This window comes from Onychomys torridus, chromosome 1, assembly GCF_903995425.1.
Source record: "Onychomys torridus chromosome 1, mOncTor1.1, whole genome shotgun sequence".
NCBI classification, from domain to species: Eukaryota; Metazoa; Chordata; class Mammalia; order Rodentia; family Cricetidae; genus Onychomys; species Onychomys torridus.
Window position 1 is genome coordinate 96,971,600 of NC_050443.1, and position 23,051 is coordinate 96,994,650.

At 48.4% G+C, this 23,051-nt stretch overlaps 2 protein-coding genes across 5 annotated transcripts in view; one reads left to right on the top strand and one right to left on the bottom strand.

Moving 5' to 3' along the window:
- Positions 1-1,136: 1,136 nt before the first annotated feature.
- On the bottom strand, positions 1,137-13,278 carry Knop1 (lysine rich nucleolar protein 1). 3 transcript variants are annotated; one of them, XM_036190401.1, is made up of 5 exons: positions 12,798-13,278; positions 8,248-9,176; positions 6,905-6,973; positions 4,841-4,918; positions 1,137-1,637 (listed from the first exon to the last, which is right to left on the bottom strand). In XM_036190401.1, exons 1-5 carry the CDS (start codon positions 12,949-12,951, stop codon positions 1,326-1,328), a joined length of 1,542 nt encoding a protein of 513 aa, XP_036046294.1. In that variant the 5' UTR covers positions 12,952-13,278; the 3' UTR covers positions 1,137-1,325. The 3 variants fall into 3 exon arrangements, with proteins under 3 accessions (XP_036046294.1, XP_036046304.1, XP_036046315.1); XM_036190411.1 differs by lacking the exon at positions 12,798-13,278 and adding an exon at positions 12,632-12,777; XM_036190422.1 differs by lacking the exon at positions 12,798-13,278 and adding an exon at positions 12,120-12,618.
- The window catches only part of Iqck (IQ motif containing K), a 118,344-nt gene continuing 108,190 nt past the window's right edge, over positions 12,898-23,051 (top strand). For both annotated transcript variants that reach the window (XM_036190434.1, XM_036190444.1), the window contains exon 1: positions 12,898-13,136. In XM_036190434.1, coding sequence (XP_036046327.1) covers positions 12,935-13,136 — 202 coding nt within the window. In that variant the 5' untranslated portion in view covers positions 12,898-12,934. The remainder of the gene's footprint in view (positions 13,137-23,051) is intronic.

A 23,051-nucleotide genomic window follows, 5' to 3' on the forward strand; every position in this document is an offset into this window, starting at 1 on the left:
ATGTGACAGGGTCCATGCCGACGGGCAGAACAGGGTGGGGTAGAGGCAGCTGTTTCAGGCAATCTCACCACTGCTGCCCAGGTGGTAGTACTGAACACCTCATCCTCTCCCTGGCTGACCTGAGGGCCACCTCCCTTACTAAAGGGGCCAATACAGGAACAACCACACAGAACTGAATGAAGCCATAAGGTTTCCTAAGGGGCTGCTGCAAGTTTCTTTGGCTGTAAAAAGGGTTTTCTCCCAACTCTGAAATACTATGGGGCATTTGCAGCCTGGAATCGTTTCTGCCATATTCCCACCAAGCTCCATTACATAAACGCTGAGGATGGAATGAGAATGAATGTCCTGGATGAGTACAACCTCAATCCCTCTACTCCCCAATCCCCTGGCTAGACCAGGGAGATCAGGCCTGCACTGGGATGTCTGTGTGAGGCGCCAGGCCAAGAGACAGGGAGATGTCCTTCTTTGAGCCTCAATGCCAGACTGCCGAAAGGTAGAAGAGTGAGTCAGGTCACGTAGATCTCTGAATCTGAAGCTCCCTGAGCTTGCTGTGTAGTTCAGGGTGGGGACGGTGCCTGCAGCAGATGAAGCACCTTATCCATTTCTCCTTACATTTGACTTCACACAAGATGTCCAAGGTTGTCTGTCCTGTGAACACACCGCTGACACTCTGCCAGGGTCCACATGCAGGATTCCCTGCTGTTCAATGCCTTGTCTGAGGTTCAAGAACAGCCCTCGGAAGGATGACAGCAGGAAAGCAGCCAGCGCAGAGGTCTATCTCCCACAGAGGAGAAGCTCAGCCGCATCGGCCTGGTGCACCTCACTGGCCTCCTGATGAGGACAAAAGGAAACAAACTTGTTGGTCCTCATGGAAGACATGGCACAATGCTTGCTTTCTCCGTTCACTGATCATTGGTGATGCTGGGTGATGTACTCTTGTGGCACTTAATGGAAGGTGACTCTGGGCAATTTTATTACTTTATTCCTGAACTTAACTTTCAGCATCTAGAAGATAGAGAGGAAAATAGCACCCATTCCATAATTAGGTTTAAAGACATCAATGCAGGAAAACACTTTAGTCAGGGCCCTGCATATGTCAACAACTGCTAGCTACTATTACTTAAAACACTTTCACCCAAAGAGATGAAGGTTTAATATAGAAAATAGGAGGTTTTAGCCACTGGTACTGGCTCCTGACACACAAGCAGCTTCCACCTGCCTGTCCAAAACTCATCGTGAGTGGTCCTCAATTATCTGCAGGTGATTAATTCAGACCAACTTGGCAGATGCAAAACTGATCAAGAACAGGAACAGAACAATAAAATTTAATCTTGCAACTTGATAGACTTGGAGGCGTTCCGGTCAATGTAGAAGACCTTGCGGGCCTCAGAGGAAAAGCCCAGGCCAGTCCCACGATTGTACTTCCAGCTCATGGCCCGGTCATAGTCCCGCTGGAGATTCTGTTGGAGCATGTCTGAAGACTTCTTGTTCAGGGCCATGTTGGACCTGCTAGACATGCTGGGAGGGCGGCTAAATGATGGGGAAAGATGCTTAAAGCCACCCATAAGCTTCAGGAATTTCAGCTTCTGTTCTTCGTTTTCAAAGCCAGCAGTGTCCCACTGGCCAAACTGGGTTCCCTGAGTGGAGAGTAAAAGGCTGTCATTGCCCTTGAAGACAAACGCTTCCCTCACCCTCACCCTCACCCAAGCATGGACTGCTTCGTCCATCCTAATGAGCCCTAAAGCTTAATGGCAGTGATGTGTCAAGATGACTCCCTACCAGAGAATGACCAGCCTGCAAGCCCACTATTGGCTTCTAACAAGTGTATCACCGCACATCAAGTTAATTTGAGCTCTACTTTCTCCCAACACAGGGTGACAGTGAGAAACTTCACCTCACTTCATATATCACTCACCATACCTCAAAACATATACACACCTCACCTGACTTTGTAACACATCTCAACTTTTCCACAGTCCAACCTGTTTTATTTTGTGTGTGTGTTCATACACAATGTTTGCACACACATGTGGAGGTCAGAGGACAATTTCAGGGGTTGGGCCTTGTCTTCCACCTTTTTTGAGACAAGCTCTCTATTGATTTTTCTGCTGCATATGATTAGCTGGCCATGAGCTTCCAGAGATCCTCCTTTATAGCCTGTGCTGTATAGCAATCTCTAATTTTAAGAATCCATTCTGAGAGGGAACCTTATTAAGACCCAGGAAGTAAACAACTCACAAGTCTCAGGCAGTTCCTGGAATTTAGCAGATCACAAGGCCCCTTCCTCCTCAGGGTTACATAAGCAGGAAGGACTGCATGCAGACCAGGTGAATAGCCTGTAAGTTGTGTATAGTGCTCTAGAGTTTCAGATTTCATGAGCTGTCACTCATGATGAGGTAGACTTTTGGTAATGCATCGGCCCTTCAGTTATTCCTACTCTTCTAAGTAACCCCTCACCCATACTCCTGTAACCGCAATAAACTAATTTACTCAGCAAGTTTGACTTTGGTGGTATCATTACTTTGGTCTGACATTAGTTCCCTATACAGGGTAAGTAGATGTTTGGTTGTACCTCCACAGATCAGTGTCATATAACAGACTCCCAGATCTCATAGGAGGGCTGGGATCACAGACACTTGTGCTGTGTGTCTGGCTTTCATGGGGCTTCTAGGGACTCAAACTTAGGTCCTCATGCTTGCTTGAGTGGCAAGTACTTTAACCACAAGCCACCTCCATCACCCTTTTCCTCACCTTCTTGTTGCCTCAACATAACAAAGCTGCCCACAACCCAGAACTCACCAGCTAAGTACTCTGGACAAGAGAGTGGGGTCAGGAACCAGAAGTGCTGCATTGTCACCAGTATATGGATGCCCCTTGTGCTAGAAAATGTGAGCACTCTCCAAGACCCACTCCACCTCAGGTCTGTAAGACTGGCAGGTAGCCAGGTCCCCAAGACTGTGATGTTGAAGTTCTGCAGCTTAGAATGAAGCCCCACCTGTGTAGCTGATCAAGTCACAACCGCTCTCCCTAAGCCTCAAAGCCCTCCTCTCCTGGGCTAAACCTTCACACAAGCATCAGAGAGAACTGAGTCAGCTCTCATGCCAAGCCCCAGCATACAATTGCCAGCACACCCTAGGTCCACAACAAACTACTTCTCACCACCTGACTACTGGCCTCCACAGGGCCTGGGAACTACCTGAGAGCCAGCCTAGCACTCATTTCTAGGTCAGTGGTGGGGGAACAATCAGAATAGATGTCACTACAGCTGTCCTAGATGAACTGATGACATTCTCTCAGCCTCATGTGACCACATAAGTGTGGATTCCTAGGCTGCAGTTTCTAAGGCAGATGCTCAGATCTAAGCCCACAGCCAAGAGCTGACTGGGACTGGCAAGCTGGCTCTTCTAAGACTGCTAGTCCTGCCAGTCTGGAATCCCCACCAAGGCAATAGAATTTCCACAAGCAGGTGATAAGGTCCTGAGGCAGGAGGATTAGGAGTTCAAGTTCATACTTGCCTATATAGTGAGTATGAGAGGCTACATGAGACCCTATCTAAACAAAAAACCTACTCACACACCCGCCCTGACCCTGGGGCCATAATAGGAGCTCCATTTCACAGGAATGGAAACTGAGGTTCTCAAAGAAGACTCTAGAGAGTGGCAGTCAGTAACTGGCCTCAGGCCTTCCATCCAAATCGATGCTGTCTGTTAAACAGGAAGCTAAGGATAGAGCAGGAAGACCCCCCCCCAACCCCCCAGGTGTGGTCCTTCCCTCTCTTCCCCCAAATTCACTCAACAAATCCATGGTCACATCTCCCAAACATATGACAAAACTCTCTGTTCTACCTCCTATTGTCCCTCTTACACGTATCCTCTACCGTGGCTCCCTTGGGTCACTGCCCAGGAGAAACTGCCCCGTAGTCCAGAGTGGACTGGTGTGACACAGGAACTAGTTCCTGCTATCCAGGTACCAGTTGGAATCCACTCCCACTCTGGGTGCACTTGCCACTGCCCTGCACACTAAGGACTGGTACCACCACACTCGGGTCTTAGGATAAGTATCACCTGCCCTGAGAAGCCTTACTTCTAATCATCTAGTACTGCGTACCACATCCCACACTCACCCGCTCCAGGCCCTAGACCAGTGGTTCTCAACCTTCCTAATGCTGCAGCCCTTTAATATAGTTCCTCATGTTGTGGTGACTCCAATCATAAGATTATTTTTGTTGCTACCTCATAACTATAATTTTGCTACTGTTATAAACTGTAATATAAATCTCTGTGTTTTCCCAATGGTCTTAGGTGACCACTGTGAAAGGGTTGTTTGACCCCCAAGGGGTTGTGATCCACAGACTGAGAACCACTACACTAGACAGACTATGATGATGAAGGTCCTGTCTACCTCCACACCTAGCACAGTGCCAGCACAGGCTGGACGCCACTTAGGGGCTGAGGTTAGGCAGCTGACTGAAGGCAGAGAGGTGCTGCTATGGTCAGGCCCAACAACCTATGTGGCCAAGTCCATGACCCTCATATCCTCTCCCACCTGGCCTACCTTCTCAGAGAGGGTCTTAAGGGTCTGAAGTCTTAAGAGGCCTGACCCCCCACTTCCTGCATGGTCCTAGCAGCCCTCCATGGGCACTTCTCACAGCTACAAAGAGCCCCTTGTGATTAATCTGCAGGTCACCCAGCATCCACAACAGGACATGAAGTCTAGGTGGCACGTCTCAGTGGCCAGCTCCCTAGCAGGGAGGCCAGCACCCCTTTAGAAGAAGCAAAGTTGGCTCAGACCAGCTGGGCACCTTAGGGTCTGGATGTCAAGCCCACCACAGCAAACCCACCGTCCACTTCCTGGGTTCTGAAGCCTCTGTCTTGCCCGACTCACGATCAATCTCTTCTTGTAAAGCCTTCCGCCTCACCTATGCAAGGACAAAAGAAGAAGTGATGAGACCCAGAATCTTAATGCTGCACAGAGGTGGGGCTAGGGGTGTGGAGTGGCAGATCAAGACCTTCATTCTGCTACCAAGCACACAGGACACTCTGGTTTAATAGTTGGTCCCCTGGCCTGAAACACTTGGGCGCAATTTCTTGAGAAGTAATTTTCTTGTAATAGGGTCATCCACCTTTACCAGGAGAACCTTCTAGAACAGTGATATGTTTTGAATCTTGTCCACACTACAATGCCAAGGCCCTGTCTTGTGCAGTGTATACTGTAGTAAACTTCCACAAGGCAGACACAAGCTGGAATCACAGCAATACTGCTAATCAGCTATGCAGCCTTGCAAAACTCACCTAACCTTTCTGATCACTGGGTTATTCATCTGCAGAAGCTGAAAAGCTCGAGAAGCTTGTGGTTGGGGAATAGGCAGAAGCACCTGTAGCAGTGCGCTGGGCACTCTCAGGCTAGGCCAGCTCAGGGCCTCTGCTGGTACCCCCGGGCTTCTGCTTCCTTCCCAAGGATTTAGGTCTAACTCTGATTACTCTCCAGGACTTTGAAATGAGGGGACCCTTCATACAAGTCAAAACACAAAATCTACAACAGTTGCTGTAGAGGAAAACACCAGGGATGAGGGTAGCAGGTGAGTATTCACCAAGACAGAGCAGTGAGTGGACAGAACTACACACACGGCATGACTCCCCTGTCTCAGTCACACACAGAGCAAGAGAAACCACAAGTGCCAGCGGGAGCTCACTTCCGACAGCGAGGGAGGGAGGATTCTGACCATTTCCCTCTCAGATGTCCTCTCTTCCCATGGTACACACAACCAACTTTCAATATTTATGGGAAACAAGGAGAGACTCAAGGGCCACCCTGACAAGCCTCAGGGACTACATTTAGTTGGTACAGACAACTACAAAGCCAAGCGCTCTGCACAGTGCTGGATGGCTGGGGCTGCTCAGCATTTGGCTGTCTTAGGAGACTAAGGAGACCTAAGCAGCCAAAAGACAGGGCCTGGGAGAATTGAGGCCCTCTGCAAGGTGTCCTAGGCCACTAAACATCCCTGGCCCTGGAGGCTAGGAGCCACCTGGAGGCCCGCGGTCTGGGCCTGCCCCAGAGAGAAGCTCTGGCAGCATCACTCCTCTGGTCCTCCCCTTAACCATAGCATGCATCTCTCTCCGCCAAGTGTAGTTCCCCGACACCCACAGCACTACAGCAAGGTTAGCATATCACCACCTCTTTTGGGTAGCCCTCCTCAGAGTCTAACCACTTCCAAACACAGCCTCCATCTCCCTTTCTCTCCTAAGGTGGAGATGAGGACCTGTGAGGCAGGATTATCTGACCTGTAACAGTGCCACCTCAGCAGGCACCATGGGGACCAGCTGCCATCTATCTGGACTTGTGCTCTTTCCAATACACTCTCCCCTTGGTCTCCACAGCTGCCTGAGAAGACCCATGCTGACTCATAGAAGAGAAGGGTCAATAGCCAGTGAACCACAGACTAACACCAGGCCCCCACAGCTCCTCAGTCTTGCCAGGCCCTTGGGTCAAGGAACATAAAAACATCCATCTCCACAAAGTCTAAATCCCACACAGGAATCTGCACATGACAGAGTGGAAACAAGACTCTAAGGTATTTCTCTCTCAAGCTCCGGAGTTAGTGGAGACACCCCATGGGTGTGACTGGGTCATAGGACCCCACCCTCCTGACACCCTGCAATGGGCTACATGGGAGGGCCTATCAGGACCCTCAGAAATAGTAACAGAAGCTTTGGAACCCCTGGGACCAGAGGTGTAGGAGGGAAAGAGTCCACCTGCCCCTAGAGGTGTATCATGGAATTGGCCAAGAGGCCTTCGGAGACCCTGGTCCCTCTGAGCCCAGGAACTTGTGGCCTGATGGGTGCTGAGGATTCCTAGGGGAGAAAAGGGGTAAGGGAGGGAGGGCACAGGACAGGCTGGGCCATACCTGATCTATGCAGGCCTCATCCATGTTGCCTTTCTTTTCCAGTACCACCTCCAGGTCTGTGTCCGACCCCTGCAGGGAAGGCAGACAGTAACTCAGGCAAGCGGTGAAGGAGCCCAGCCCCAGCAGCCCACTGAGTAAACCACATGATTGAGTAAAGACGAGAAAGCACAGCAGCACTAGCTTCTGCCACCTGGACAGAACCTCGGCCAACCAAGCTTTGCCCACTTTCCTTTCATGCATGTCCCCAGCCAATGCGGCATTAAGAAGCCAGATGACAGATGAAGAAGCTGGGGCTCAGAGAGGTAAAGGGACTTACAACCAGGTCACCCTGCAGCTCAGTGACAGGGCTAACTCCAACCCAGGTCTCCTGACTCAATGGCTGGTGTGCAACTGAGTTACTCCTGGCCTGCTGATGGCCCAGGAGGGGTCTCCCCAACCATTTTTATCCAGGTTCTCGGGGTACCCTCTAATTGCAAGTCAGGCCAGGGGCAGTCCCTGGCCACCACGAATGACAACTGCCAACAGCTTTTGCATCCTTTCTTTAGGATGCTATGCTTGGCCCCAGGGTCTACGAGAGGGGGGGGGGCGCTCCTTACCCCTCCTTACACTATCTCTCCTGGCCTGTGGGGCTCAGCAAACTGTGGGCTGTCTGGAAGATGGGAGGCAGAGGGGCTACCTTTCCCTGGTCTCCTTGGAGACGAGGTCCTAAAACTAAATGGAAACTATCTTTAAACCTCTGGGTTCCTCTTGCCCTGAATTTTGTGTGTTACATGCATGTACTTTTTGTCAGAGGCAATTAGTGTCTTCTTCTGTCGTTCTCTTCTTCATTGCCTTGAGGTGGGCGTCTCTCAACGGACCAGAAGCTAGCTCCTGGAATCTCCCTCCCCACCAGTGCTGAGGTCACATGCACATACTGCCATGCATAGCTTGTAGGTGGCTACTGGGGAGTTGAACTCAGGTCCCAATGCTTACAGAGCAAGCACTCTTACTCACTAAACCATCTCCCTAGGTCTCAGTTTCTGAATAAAGAGGAGCAATAGGGTCAGCCTGCTAGCACGCCTGATTGACCTGAGTTTACCCAGGACCCACATAATGAAGGAGAGAATGGTCTTCCTCAAAATTGTCTTTTGACTTCCACAAACGAGGCATGTGTGGTCAAACAGAGCCTAATGCATGCAGACAAGGCTGGGAAAATGCCAGCAATCAGAAGCCCCCTGCAGGCCCCAACATGGAGCTATCCCCATCACCCAACCCCGCACATGCGCGCGGTGCACAGGTGCCCAGCCTAACATGTATACAGGCACTCATATGGCAACCCTATCCCAGGTCCCGAGGAAACCTACCTCTTCTTCCTCCTGCCCAGGGTCTTCCTTTACTTCACTCTCTTTCCTCTTCTTTTTCTTCCTTCTCACAGACAGCCCTTCCCCATCTGGCTGGTCCACCTTTTTCTTGAGTTTCCCTTTCTTCCCGGAGGCCTTTGGGCTATCTATAGGGATATAGTCCAAAGCTTCACTTCTGACTGACTTCTTACTTCCTTTCTTCAGGCTGTTCTCCACGGAGAGCTTGGAGTGGACTGGGAGGATGTCTCCCTCTTGGTGGCTCTTCTTCTTCTTCTTCTTCTTCATGCTGTGCTCTCTGGATCTCCCCTGTTTCCTTTTCTGGCCCAAGGCTGCCTGCTCCCCAGCCTCTGCCCACCCTGAGCATGGGTGCAGAGCATCCCCAGCCTCACAGAGCCAAGAGTCCTGGGGAGGAAACGCTTCAGTGTTCAGAACCTTCTTTTCTTTCCTGTGTTTTTTGGACTTCTTACTGGCTTTGCTTACCTTCTCAGCATGCCTGGGGTCTAGGGAGGTCTTCAGCCCTGAGCACTGGGAGGTAACCTGTGGTAAGGACTTCCTCCTCTTCTTTTTCTTCTCTCCACTGAGGCTTTCTGCTGACTGCTCACGGACCTGCCTTCGAGGGCTGGAGGACTTTTTCCGTCCTGCTCGTGCAGCCTTAGAGTCCAGGCGCTCCTCCAAGTGAGTACTGGGGGACTTTTTTTTCTTCTTTCTCTTGCCCAGTGGCATCTCAGAGACCTGCCCTTCACCCACATTGTTAGAGGGGGATGTGGCCCTTGGAGGAGAACCATCGATGAAAAAATCATTACTATTTAAGACTGAGTACTGAGTCTCTGGATCTGTGACCTGTGTAACCACCTTCTTTTTCTTCTTCTTCTTTTTCTTCTTCTCTGGAAGCTGTGGGCCCAGGTCTACTTTCTGAGTCTTGGTGACCATTCCTGAGGAGAAAAACAGAAATAATGCAAATTTATCATTTTACCCAGTCGCAGGCTGTGGTCCTGAAGTTCTTCACTGTTTCTCTGAGTGGGCACTTTGACATGGGGTCAGGGGAGGGAGGGAGATGGGGAAACAACTCCCATTCACTGGGAGCAAGAAGAAAGACACTCAAATGTAGATGTAACCATCTTGTTAAATAAGAACCACAGAGCCAATTGCAGAGTTAAAAGCCAAGAGGTGAGAGCAATAGCTGAGAGCTGAAAACCTTACCCTTCACTACTGCTGTCTTTCCTCTCCACAAAAGAGCTACTTCTGTGTGTTTTTTCTTTTTTATAGACTTTCTGTTCTGCTTTCTCATTGGTTGTAAACCCAACCACATGACCTCCTCGTCGCTGCCTGTCTGTACAGACCTCCAGGTCTTCTACGGTTGGTATTGAGATTAAAGGCGTGTGTCTCCATGCTGGCTGTGTCCTTGAACACACAGAGATCCTGCCTACCTCTGCCTCCAAAGTGCTGGGATTAAAGATGTATACCACCAACGCCCAGCTTCTGCTCTGGCTTGCTCTGACCCCAAGGCAACTTTATTAATAGACAAATAAAATCACATTTCAGTACAGATAAAGTATCACCACACTCAAATGGCGGGAGTGTAAATCCAGATGGCTCTTCGTCCAAACCCAAACTACTCACTCAACTTGACTCTGATTACCTAATCTCTCTGAATGTCGGTTGCCTTTTCTGGGAGGAAATAACCCATGCATTCTTGAAGAGGTGCTGGAGAACCTGCAGAAAAGGCTCTGAGCACTATTGGGACCCCCATCTACCATCTTCCCGAAGTCCCCCAACCCTGACCTAAACTCACCAGATACCAAGTGCCTACCCAAGCCAGCACTGCAGGAGCCAACTGTGATCACGCTGCTGGCTGGCCCCGTACTTTCCCTTTTACCAGATGAAGCAGAAAGAGACTCCGAGCACCCTCCTCATTGACTACCACCAGAGCCAATGAAGTGCCACCGTTCAGCCAACCCTTTCCTCTAACTCATCTAAACAGTGCTCCTACACTAGCTAGGAATGAACCCCGTCTACCAACTTTCACCATCCCAAGCTACCAAAACAATGTGGCACAGTAGACAAGCCTCAGCCAGGACTCCACACACTTGGATCAAATGCAAACACTGGTATTCTTGTCCTTGCCTCATACCATTGGCTTCTCTGGACCTCAGTGTTACCAGTCCTGAACCAACAGGTATTCAAGTGGGGGAGGCCTCAGTCTGCAAGCCTGTTTCACTGTCTTCAATGCCAACATGACTGTAAAGAATTAATGAGTGGCAATAACAGTTAGAAACCTTGATTACGGGGGCGGGGGGGGGGGGCAGTGGTGCATGCCTTTAATTCCAGCATTCGGGAGGCTGAGGCAGGAGGATCTCTGTGAGTTTGAGGCCAGCCTGGTCTATTGAGCGAGATCCAGGACAGGCTCCAAACTACACAGAGAAACCCTGTCTCAAAAAAAAAAAAGGAAAAAAGAAAAAAAAAGAAACCTTGATTTCCTAGCTTACCTCAGGAAAATAGAAATACTCATGACAAGCGGCTGGAGGACTCAATATATGGCTTTCACTACAGTCACCAGGCTGGTTCTTGCTACTCCCTGGACGAGAGGGAATCCAGAGACAAAACACCAGAGGCTTCTGGGGTGGGGGAGGGGAGGCCATTGGAAATTAGGAGGCCAGGAGCAACTCCATCCTACAGCACTGCTTGGCTTTGAGCTCACATGGTCCACACAGGGCTCAGGTCATTCCTGGCAGTTTCAAAGATCTAGGCCAAGCCTGAGCTACAGTTCAAGTCCATTCACATCTTGCACTAGGGTTACATAGACATTTCTGGTAATATCTAAACCCATGCATCCATTCCTATCTACCCCACTGCCTGATGTATTCCTGGAGCTGCTCAGTGCCTGGCCCGTAGCAAGTTGTCAATACTTATTACAGGACTACTAATGATTCAGAGATGAGTGAGATAAACACCAGTTATCAAAAGGCAAGTAGATGGGAAAAGACACCTAACAAGATGACACAGGGGATAGGAGGAAGGGTAGGCCATGCATGATGGCGTGATTTCCCGAGCTTGGAGAAATCACAAGTTAGAAGCCAGCTTGGTCTACATATTGAATGCCAGGCCAGTCAGGGGTACACAGGAAGCTAGCTTAACCCTCCTTTCCCCCCAGCAAGGACCAAAAGCAGGACTGTTAAGTTCAGGATTGGGAAGTCACACAGCATGCTTGTCTGTTAGGGCTTCTATTGCTGTGGTAGAACACACGACCAATAGCAACTTGCAGAGGGGATTTAGTTCATCTTACTCTTTCAGGTTACGGACCATCACTGAGGGAAGGCAGGGCAGGAATTTACTGCAGGAACCAAAGGAAAGAAGTGATGCGGATGCCACGGGGGACATAGCTTACTGGCTTGCTTCTCATGGCTAACTCAGCTTGCTCTCTCAGACAACTCAAAACCACCTCTCAGGGGTGGCATTACCCACAAGTGGGCTGGGCTCCCCCACATCAATCATTAATCAAGAAAATGCCCCAAGACTTGCCTACAGACCAATCTTCTGGAGGCATTTTCTCAACTGGGAGTTCCTCTTTGCAAATGACTAGCTTGTGTGAGGGTGACATACAACTAACCAACACACTGTGTCCAGTTGTCAAGAAAACGTTTGAACATGGTTTTCTAACTTGAGCAATAGAAGGACAGTGATGTCAACCTTTTAACAGTGACTGGGCAGCTGGGTGAAACCAGATGCCTTGATACATCCACTGAACAGGTGCCCGTACAGGTCTGAGGCAAAGGTGTGACTCTGGCCAACATGGACGACATAAACAGGTCTACAGGGACGGTAATTAAGCAGGGAACAGACTGGGCCTCAAGGCATACCGGAGGAAGAGAACTCACCAAAGAGAGGAAGAAACAAGCCCCTGGAGGGTGGTAAGACCAGGATGCTACAGGATGGGGGGTAGTGGTCAGGGCAGGTGATCGGAGTAAGAAAGTCCCGGGAGTCAGCTTAACCCACTTTTCGGTTCTGCCACTCAGCACTCTGTAACATCCTCCTTTCCAGCCCTGGAACTGTACAGGTCTCCACTCTCACCAGGGGAAATGAACCTACACTGCATCACCTAAAACCACATGCTTTCTTCAAAAGTGCTTTATTTTTCAGATAAAGTTTGGCTGCACCGTCCGGGCTGGTGTGTAACTCGTGATCCTCCTGCCTCAGCATCCCGCGTGCTGCAATTACAGATGAGGGCCCGTACGCCCTGTCTTAAAGCACTTTTAAATTCCCACGGAAGCCTCAGACAGAGTTGGTGTGACCCCAAAAACTCATAGGCCTCGGAGACGTTAAATCACCAAAGTCAGCAAGGGGCAGAACACGGATTCGAACCCAGCGGAGGAGCGTGTGCTGTCCTCACCAACCGCAGGCTGCTGGCCAGGATCATCCCCGGGCGGACTTCAAGGCGGAAGGACTCAGGGAGAAACCGAGGGCTGCGGGCAGGTTTGGGGGTGACTTTCTTTGTTCTTCCTCTCCCTCACCGTGCAGGCCCCACTCCGAGGCCCGCCCACGCAACCCGCACTCACCTGGTCCACCCGCAGGCCAGGCCTGCCCACGTGAGCGCCCGCGCCGCCGCGACCCGGAAGTCATCTTCGCGTTTCTGGCACGCCCCCGGGAGGGCCGTCTTCTTCCGGGTCGCGGCCTCGAGGTGCCCACGGTTGTTATGGAAACCGCGTGCATGGCGGTGCCTAGACAGGTGTCCAACCGCAGTGTGCTGCGCGAGGAGGCGGGAGGTTCCGTGGACTCGTCGGTCACTGCGCGGACGCCCGTGCCCCCAGTGTCGCCCGGGTCCCTAGAAAGGCTTGTGTCGCCCGCACAGGTCACCGAGTCGCCGGGGAAGAGCCTGTGGGAGCAGATCTGCGAGGGTAGGCGGCCGCCGCTGGCCCGGCCAGGCGGGACGCGGGAGGGACCCACGGGGACCGGCGTTCCAAGCCTCTGTGTGCCAGGCGGGTGACGCGCCCGGGCGAACTAGCCAAGACTCGGGCCCACGCGCGAAGAAACAGGCTGGCGGCTGTCTGGATCCCGGTGCGACCGCAGGCAACAGGCATGCAGGAGGAACCCGAGTCAGGGAGTTGCAGAGTGTGGAGCTTCGGGGTGGAGACTCGGTCCGCCCGCTGAGCTTCCGATGGGAAGCAGGGAATGGGCTCTGTAGACAGGTTAATTCCAGTGTAGGGATTCAGTGGTCCATTTGGGGAGTACTTAGGTGTGGACAAGTGACTTTTGATCTCTTCTTGCCTCCAGCCTTTCTGAACTCCCACAAACACAAGCTGGATCACTTGTTCCTTTGCAGCCCACGTACCTTGGTCGTGGGGTCCTGTAATAGTCTTACGGTGGGCATAATAATGGTACGTACGTCGTGATGTTAGGAGCTAGAACCACGTGGCCACAAATCCTTGGTTACGGGAAGAATTCCTAAGCTTTCAGATCTCAAAGTCAAAGGCACAGATTCATTTTTTTTTTTTAAATCATTCTCTCTCACTGCCTTTCCCAGTCCCTTCTTCCCGTCTCCCTTTTCTTTTTCTCATTTTGTACTGCAGGCTGGCCTCCAGCTCAGAATACTCCTGTCTCAGCCTCCCAACTACTGGAAGATTTTCATTCTTGTTACATTAACTGTCCAATAGAGTACTAATAGAACCTTAACAGTCTGTGTTGTTAAATGTGTTTGAGATGTGATTTGAGATTGGCAGAATTGAAGGACCAAATTTCTTACTTTACTTAATTTTAATAAATTTAAATGGCAATATAAGGCTGCTGCATTGATAGTCCCGGGTCAGTAAACGTTTATTGAATGGAAACAGTAAATTTGCTAGTGTATAAAGTGAAGAGAGATAAGTTGGAAGAAATGGAGATTACAGAGGAAAAGAGTTGTGAGCTCAGAGTCAGTACCCCCAAACCATCTATTTCAGCCCCGTTAGGACTTGAATTCCTTCAGTGTAACACTTGCTCCAGAGGAAAATGTTTCCTTTTGATATTCTTGTAAGTTCCACCCTTAGAGTCCTTACCTGAGGAACTCATCTACAGCAACGTTTGGGTGTCTGTTGTCTTTTACCCAGAGAATTCATGTTTCCAATAGTTCTTTATAGAACAGTTTCAAACTATATTGTGTAGTTTGTTTCTTTTCTCATTGCTGTGATTAAAAAAACTTACAAAAGCAACCTGAGGAAGGGTTTATTTTGGCTCACAGTTTGAGGGTACCGTCTGTACGGTGAAAAGGGCCAAGGAAAAATACCCTGGCCCTGGCTTGGGAACAGGGGTTGAAATCCCACCAATTCCCGAGCCCCCTGAGCACTTCATCCCAAACTACCCTGGAAAGTCCCCACCCCCACCCACCCCTGCCCTCCAAGGAACCCTATATAAGCTCTGTACCCTGTTCAGTTTGATTCTTCCTTCCCAATAAATGTCTTGAGTGAGGTTTGTTGTGTGGTGTGACATTTTCACTGGAGTGAAGCCCAACTGTAACAACTTTCACTAGAGCTGAGTAGAGCTGTAACAGTTTTGCTGGGGAAACCTTCCCCTGAGGGAGCCGAGTTGTTACACTCCTGGGGGACCTAAGCAGAGCTGTAACACTTTCTCTGGGGAAACTTTCCCTTAAGTGAGCAGAGCCTGTAACATACTGTGGAATAATCCTGTCTACTGTGAATGTTACTTTCATTGTTAATAAAAAGCTGATTGGCTGATGGCTAGGCAGGATTTTGGGGGCAGAGCGAATGCTGGGGGAGAAGAAGGGTGCAGTCAGAGGAGATGATGCCATGAAATGCAGAGTGAGCAAGATAAGTCTCTGTGTGGTAATTTCCCTGGAGCAGGGCTGTAAGCTGCTGTACTTGCAGTGAATGGTGGTATTCCTTGGCTCCTGACTACCAGGACACCTTTCTATCCAAGCTGCAACGCGTACACAGTCCATCATTGCAGCAGGAGCTCATGGCAGCCAATCCTGGCATCACAACCAGGAAACAGAGAGATGGATGTTGGGGCTTAACTCACTTTCTCCTTTTTATTCAGTCCGGGGCCCCATAGATCATTCCACCTCAATCTATCTAATCTAGAAACTTCTTTTACAGACATGCCCAGAGGGTTATCTCCTAAGTGGTTCTAAGCCTGTCAACTTGGCAGTATCACAAGTAGTGTTGGGGAGGTGCTCTCTGGGGGAGATAATTCCTACCTCACAGGGCTGTCTAGTGGGGACCAAATGAGATAATGTATGAGAAGATGCTCTGTATCAATACATGATCTTAAATATTGATACAGAAACTTACTTTGCCTTCTGTGGTGAAACTGGTTTCTGTGGAGCTGTCATGTCTGGGTAAAATAGGGACAAAAGGTCTCAGTGTGCTCGGAAAACAAGTGAATTGGTGACACAGAGCAATAGCTGTTGAACAATGAGGTAATGATGATGGGTACTACATATGGCCACCATGACTTCAACCTAGACGACTGTCCTAGTTGTTTTGTGTTGTAATAAAACACTGGCCAGAGGCAACTCATGGAAGAAAGGGTTTATTTCGGCTTACAGGTTCTAGTTCACAGTTGAAGGAAGCCAAGACAGGAACTCAGAGCAGGAAACTGAAGCATGAACCATGGAAAAATGACACTGGCTGGCTTTCCTGGTGTTGCAAAGCCAGCTTTTTTTTTTTTTTTTTTAAATATATAAACAAGGGCCATCTTCCCAGTGCTCATATTGCCCACCTCAATGAACAATCAAGAAAATGCCCACAGACGTGTCCATAGGCCAGTCTGTTTGAAGCAATCCCCCCGTTGAGACTCCCTCAGATGACTCTGGTCTGTGTCAAGTTGATAGCTGCAGCTAACTGGAAGAATGACTAACCCTAATTCTTACACATAAACAATGTAGTTTTGTATAGTAAGGACATAGCGAGTATGTTCACTTCTTAGAGGAAGCATGGAGCTGGGTGTAGTGGTGCACAGCTGTAATCCTAGCATGTGAGGGGCTGAAACTGGAAGACCCAGCATTTGAAGCCAGCTTGAGCTACACAGATTTTCCAAAAAAAACAAGAAAAAGCGGCAGTGGGGAGCTGGGGAAATAAAAAGTGTATATTCTTTCTGGTAGTCTTATCGCTGAAGTTAGTTATTACATTCTATAAGCATGAATCCATTAAAAAATTATCACAGCCAGTAGACCTGGCAGGAGCTCCATTTCATGACAACAAGGTACAACACTGGTCAGTATCTCATTTGAGTCCTTTCTCCTCTCTGGCTCTACTGCTGTGTGCGCGTCTGCCTGCTTATCCGATACTTATTTGTAAATGTTCATCAGTGTTCTTCCTCATCTTTCCAGCAACAACTAAAGCCTTTGTATTCACAATTTTGTTGTTATCAATAAGCTTCCTTCCTTCCAGTGTTCTAATTAAATCATAGAGTGGTGTGTGATGTTAATGGTTTTAAGCAACAGTGAGCCTTGGCGTTTGAAGCTCTTCATTTCCTATTTTAGCACCATCGTGATTACTGCTATCAATATCCTCTTGCTATCCTTGACCCATCGATTAATCATTCTCAAGCTCAGCAGTTATTGGAAAGTAGGTCCCTCATCCCACTGGTCAGATCTCAGCATGGGTCTGCACTGAATGAATGCTTCTTCCTCCAACAGAGCAGCTGAGCAAGCCAGAAAAAATGACATCAACCAGCTCTGGGCACTGCTCATCGGTGTTCATCAGTGTCTTCTCCCACCTCCCACATCCACTGGTCCAAGTTTTAACCCAAATAAATGGTCCTGCCACGTAGTACAGGACACATTTACTGAGAAGATGCCTGCAGTTGAGAGTGGGCAGGAAATCCAACTTCTTTATACCAACACACACATAGTGCACACCTTTTACCTCAACATTTGGGAAAGTAGATGCAGGCAATTTCTTTGAGTCTCAAGGCCATCCTGGTCTATAGAGTTGAGTCCCTGTCAAAAACACTCCCACACACTTGATCCATAAACACATAAAGGCACACCCACTGATCATGGCTCACTGCTCTCCGGACTTGAGTACCACCATCTTGTTATTCCCAGGATCCTGGTCTATCACTTCCTCCTCTCCATGCCAACATCTTTCACATCTCCGCTAGCTTATCTCTTCACATACTCTGGTCTGTGATCGCAGGAGAAGAACCTGTTTTGAGTCCATCTCTTGCAGCTCTTGTCTGTGTTGCCCTCTCTGCCAGGCTCCCATGACCAGGAATCCATGACCCCTTTTCACACCACCTCCATGCCCATTGCCTTTGCAATCCAGAGTGGAGTCGCATGCATTCTGCTTCCCAAAGGAGTTGTTCTCCTGCCTCACTCCCGTGCGTCTTCTGCTGTTGGAAACTGTCTTTGGTGCTGGATCAGACATGAGTCTCACTACTCATAAACACTAGCAGCTTTCTCAGGGAATCTCACCTCTTTTACTCAGATACCCAGTCCAGAAATGCAGGGTATCGTAACTGCCTCAGTTCTCATGACTCCTAAGTTCATTCACCAGCTCTTGACTGCTATGTAAAATGAACACCCAGTCCTGCCATGTTCATCCATGGCCACCAAGGACTTGGGCCTGCCTGGGGCAGTGAGGAAATGGAGAAAAGACGGACAAAGGTCTGATGGTCGGGACTCTCTGCTGCAAAAACCCCAGCACCCCAGAATCTCAGCGTGTTTAGTATAGAAAGTTGAACAAGGAAGAGAGGTTAATACAGATAAACAAGGGGGTGAGGTTTATGGTTTATAGCCAGATCAAGGAGACAGGTGTAGCAGGAATTGTTAGGAGGTCTTATTAATAAAAACAAACCCAGGGTCTGGTATTGGGGTGAATGCTGGAAGATCAGACAAGTAGAACAAGCCACAGCTTCCTCACCTCACCAGTTCCTCAGCTGATCCTGTTTCCTCAGACTGGAAGCCTCTCAGTCCTCATCCGGAATGGGTCTCAGCTGAACTGCTATTCAGCCTGGAAGCTTAACTACCCAAAAGCTCCTAGTTTCTGGTCTTCATGCTTTATATATCTTTCTGCTTTTTGCCATCACTCCCTAGGATTAAAGGCATGTGTCACCATGCCTGGCTGTTTCCAATGTGGCCTTGAACTCACAGAGATCCAGAGGGATTTCTGCCTCTGGAATGCCACCATTTTCTAGACTCTGTATCTAGTGGCTGTCCTGTTTTCTGGCCCCAGATAAGTTTATTAGGGTGCACAATATTTTGGGGAACACAATACCACCACAAACAGATTTGGCTGATCTCACTAAGGGCATTCTCTGTAGGGGACAGTCTTCAGGCTGTGAACATCTAGTGGGAGAATAATATGGTGGATAATTGCTGCACACATTATGGGCATCCGCACACAGGCCGGAAGGGAAGGCTTTGCCATTTCCCTCTGATCTTCACCCTTGGGGAGAAGGCTTTGTCATTTGCTCCATGGGTCCTAGGCTGTGGTGTTCTTGACACAGCCATGCCCATGTCAACAGCACACCTTCACTCAGGACACTCAGGACACTCACACTCAGTCCAGGCTTCCTCTGCTCTCTATACAGTCCCACTTGTTCTTAGATTAAGGTCCATTTAGCACACGTATAACATTAAATTCCCCTGATCAATGAATTCCAGCTAAACTCTTTGATTGTAGAGAGATTATAAGCTCTATAGACAGCACACCTGATTTCAGTGTGTACTTACAGTACACGTCAGAGAAAACAAGCAATTTTCCCAAGCGTCAGAGCGCTTAAAACTTGACTGGAGAGTAGCTTGGTGGGAGAGTATGTTCCTCAGGTTCACGCAGGTTTGATATTCAGAATGAGGGGAAGAACAAAATGAATGGATCAAACTGTGGGTAAACCACCTCATTTGTGTAAAGAATTCATGGGGTGCTGGGCATGATGGCACACACCTTCAATCCCAGCACTTAGGAGGCAGAGATGTCAGACCTCCATGAGTTCAAGGCCAGCCTGGTCTGCAGAATGAGTTCCAGGCTAGTCAGGCTCACACAGTAAGACTTTGTTTCAAAAAAAATCTCAACATCAAGCAGAAACATTCCTGGGACTGAGGAAATGGCTTAACAGAGTCTTTGTAATTCAAGGAAGAGGTCCCTGATTTGGGTTTGATTCCCCAGCACTGATGATGGGGAGGGGGATACAGGAGGATCCCTGAAGCTCGATGGCCAGACACTCTACAGATTAGTACACTCCAGGTTCAGTAAGACACCCTGTCTCAATAAATAAGCAATAAAATGAAAGAGGACACCTGACACTGACTCAGGAGAGTGCATGTTGTCTTCCAAGATACCAGATTTCTTAAACATTACAGAGACCCCAGGTGGCGAACCATCAGTGTCCTGAAGCTAATGTATTTTCCCATACTTGACTATAATCATCTCAGCAGTTTATCTTTTGTGGTCAAATAAAGGAGTTTGTGTCTTTCTATCAAACTTAAGATGAAGGAAGTTTATTTAAAAATATAATGGAGGGTTGGGGATTTAGCTCAGTGGTAGAGCGCTTGCTAGGCCCTGGGTTCCATCCTCAGCTCTGGAAAAAAAAGAAAAAAAAAAGGCCGCTTAAAGCTTCCAGCCAGGCGGTGGTGGCGCACGCCTGTAATCCCAGCACTCGCGAGGCAGAGGCAGGCGGATCTCTGTGAGTTCGAGGCCAGCCTGGGCTACAGAGTGAGTCCCAGGAAAGGTGCAAAGCTACACAGAGAAACCCTGTCTCAGAAAAAAAAAAAAAAAAAAGCTTGCTTCCATGGCTTGCTCAGCTTGCTTAAAAATATAATGGAAAGAAATAAAATGCAAATAAAAGTACAATATTTTAAGTGTGGATAGGATTGATTTTATCAATAGAGAAACAGTCTCAGTATTATATGTACATATTGTTATAAACATTTTTATGTGTGTGTATGGTATGCATATATATATGTATGTTCTTATGTATATGGGTGCACATGTGTGTGTAAGGACTGGGGGTGGTGTACATGCACATGTATGTGCCTGCCTTTATTGGCCAAAGTTGACATCAGGTGGCTTCCTCTTCCCCAGTCATTCTCTATATATTGAGGCAGGGGCTCCTGCTGAACCGGGGGCTCCCTTTTTCTTCTAATCTCATTAACTAACTCCCTCCACAGATTCCAAGTCTCTACACCCAGCTTTTACATGATTTCTGGGAGTTCACACCCCAGTTCTCACTCCCGTGCAGCAAGTATAACACCTACTGAGCCATCTCTCCAGCCCCATTTGAAACTCTGTATGGAAATTTGCCCCTTTTTTTTTGACAGAACAACTCCACATTTAAGAACTAATGACTTATTTATTAATATTCTAGTTGTGGGATTGTTAATAAGGAAATACTGGAAACTAGCCAAATGCCCAGGGGGCATTTACTTGCTAAATAAACACAGCATATCATCTGTACCACTGTGGGATGGCTCAGTATGCAGTGCCTAGGACGGCTCCTGGCACAAAACGGGCCACACCAGCAGGTATGGACTAATGAATGGGTTCAAAGGAACTTGCTGTGTCAACCATTTGTACAGCAATTGTTATTTGGGGTATAAACAAACCCTGTGACTTCCCTCGCCAAACTTACAGACTGTTAGAAAAGATAGACCCAGGAGGAGGGACATGAAGGAGAGCAGGTGGGATGACATAGATTCATATACAAAGATGCCACGATGAACCCCGTGACTTTGTGCTAGCCTTGCAGTTGAATTGGGGGCTGTGAGACAGCTTGGTGAGTTAAGGCACTTGTTGCCAAGATTGATGACCTACGTTCAATGCCTGGGACCAAGGTGTTGGAAGGAGAGAACCAACTCCCATAAATGTCCTTTGACCTCTACACATGCATGCTTGGCACACGTGTGTATACATACATGCACACAGGCACAAATAAATAAACATAAAATAATAAAAGATAATCATAAACATACAAAATTAAAATACAAGGCTGGAGAGCCATCAATCAGCGGGTTAAGAAAGCAGTTCAGCACAAGCATGAGGATCTGAGTTCAAGTCTCTGTACTCACATGACACTGGGCATGGTAACCTCTGTAACCATGACATTTCTGCAGGAGATGGAACATAGACAGGAGAATCCCTGGAAGCTCACAGCCAGTGAGCCTGGTGTGTGCCGCAGGAAGAGAGAGAGACTGACCCTGTCTTGAGGTGAGGACTGACATTCGGGTTGTCCTTCCACCTCTGTGCATGTACTTGTGGCATGTGCACTTGCATTCACACACACACACACACACACACACACACACACACACACACAAGATTATATGTATGTATACACATATTCAAATAAGGGGGAAACAATGTCCATTATAAAGACATATAAATATATGTGTACATACTGTAGGGTAAAAGGGCTTCCCTGACCCTGAAACTTAAGCCAAACGGTTAAAAAGGGCCAGTTGAAAGAAACATTAACAGGCGGTGGTGCACACCTTTAATCCCAGCACTCAGGAGGCAAAGCCAGGTGGATCTCTGTGAGTTCAAGGCCAGCCTGGGCTACCAAGTGAGTTCCAGGAAAGTCACAAAGCTACACAGAGAAACCCTATCTCAAAAAACAAACAAAAAAAGAAAAAGAAAAAGAAAGAAAAGAAACATTAAATTCAGCATAAAAACCAACCAATCCCTGAGCGTGAAACCAACCAATTCCTGAGCACAAAATCCAGCCAATCTCTTAGCTTGTCTGAGCTTGGGGATTGAAATTGGACCAGTTCCCACCCTGAAAATCTTCACCTGGAAAAACTTCGCCCCTAAGGAGCCCTATATAAGCCCTGTAACTGCTCAGTTGGGAGCTACCTTTTTCCACCCTGGCAGAGGCAGCCACTCCTAGATCCCCCCACCCCAATAAACCTCTTGAATGAGGTTTGGGTGATGACCTTCTTTCACAGAAATGGAGCCAGGCAGAGAAGTAACAACTTTTGCCAGAGCAGGAGCAGAACTGCTACATTTCTGTACAGAAACCCCCTTAGCAGAGTGGAGCAGAGAAGTAAGGGCTCTCCAGGAGATGAGCAGAACTGCTACATTCCTGGGGGGAGGGGGAGACCATCCCCCACCAGAACAGAGCTGTAGGTATCACCTGGCTTCCAATGGCCAAGATACCTTTCGCTTCCAAGCTATAGGTATAGATAGCCTGGCTTCTGACAGCCAGGATATCTTTCCCTTCAGAGCTGTGTAACACAGGTATAGCCTGGCTTCCGACAGCCAGGTTCCCTTTCTCTCCAGAGCTATAACATACATACTATTACACATATATAATTTGTTGAAAAGATTTGGTTGGATCTGTGTTTAGTGGGATGTGACTTCCATTATCTTTGTAAGACCTCTGAATTACTTGAGATTTGCTTTGAATTAGTACATTTTAGTATCTTGACAAAGGTATACATGTGTATTTTAAACCTAAACAAACAGATTTTTCACTATCTCAGTGGTTTCAGGACAGAGGGAAGAAAGAGGCAGTGGAACTACCTACCTAACTTCTAACACAGTCCCCACGATTTTTACACCTAGTGCCACATCTCTCTAGTATTCAAACTTGGGTACAGGTGTTTCTGTGAAGACTCCAGGTGTGAAGTTCATTGTTAGTTGACTTTGGAGTAGGGAGGTTATTGTAGGTGTGTCTGATCTATCAGGTTGGTTCTTGTCAGAAGTCAGAGTTTCAAGCAGGAGTCTTGGAACTCTTTAAGCACTGAAGTAGCAATTACCATGTATGGACTGTCTTTGGCAGGACCTGAGGGCCATCTCTAGGAGCTGACAACCAACAGTTAGGTTAACGGAGACCTCAGACCTACAACCATAACAAACCACATTCTGCTGATAACT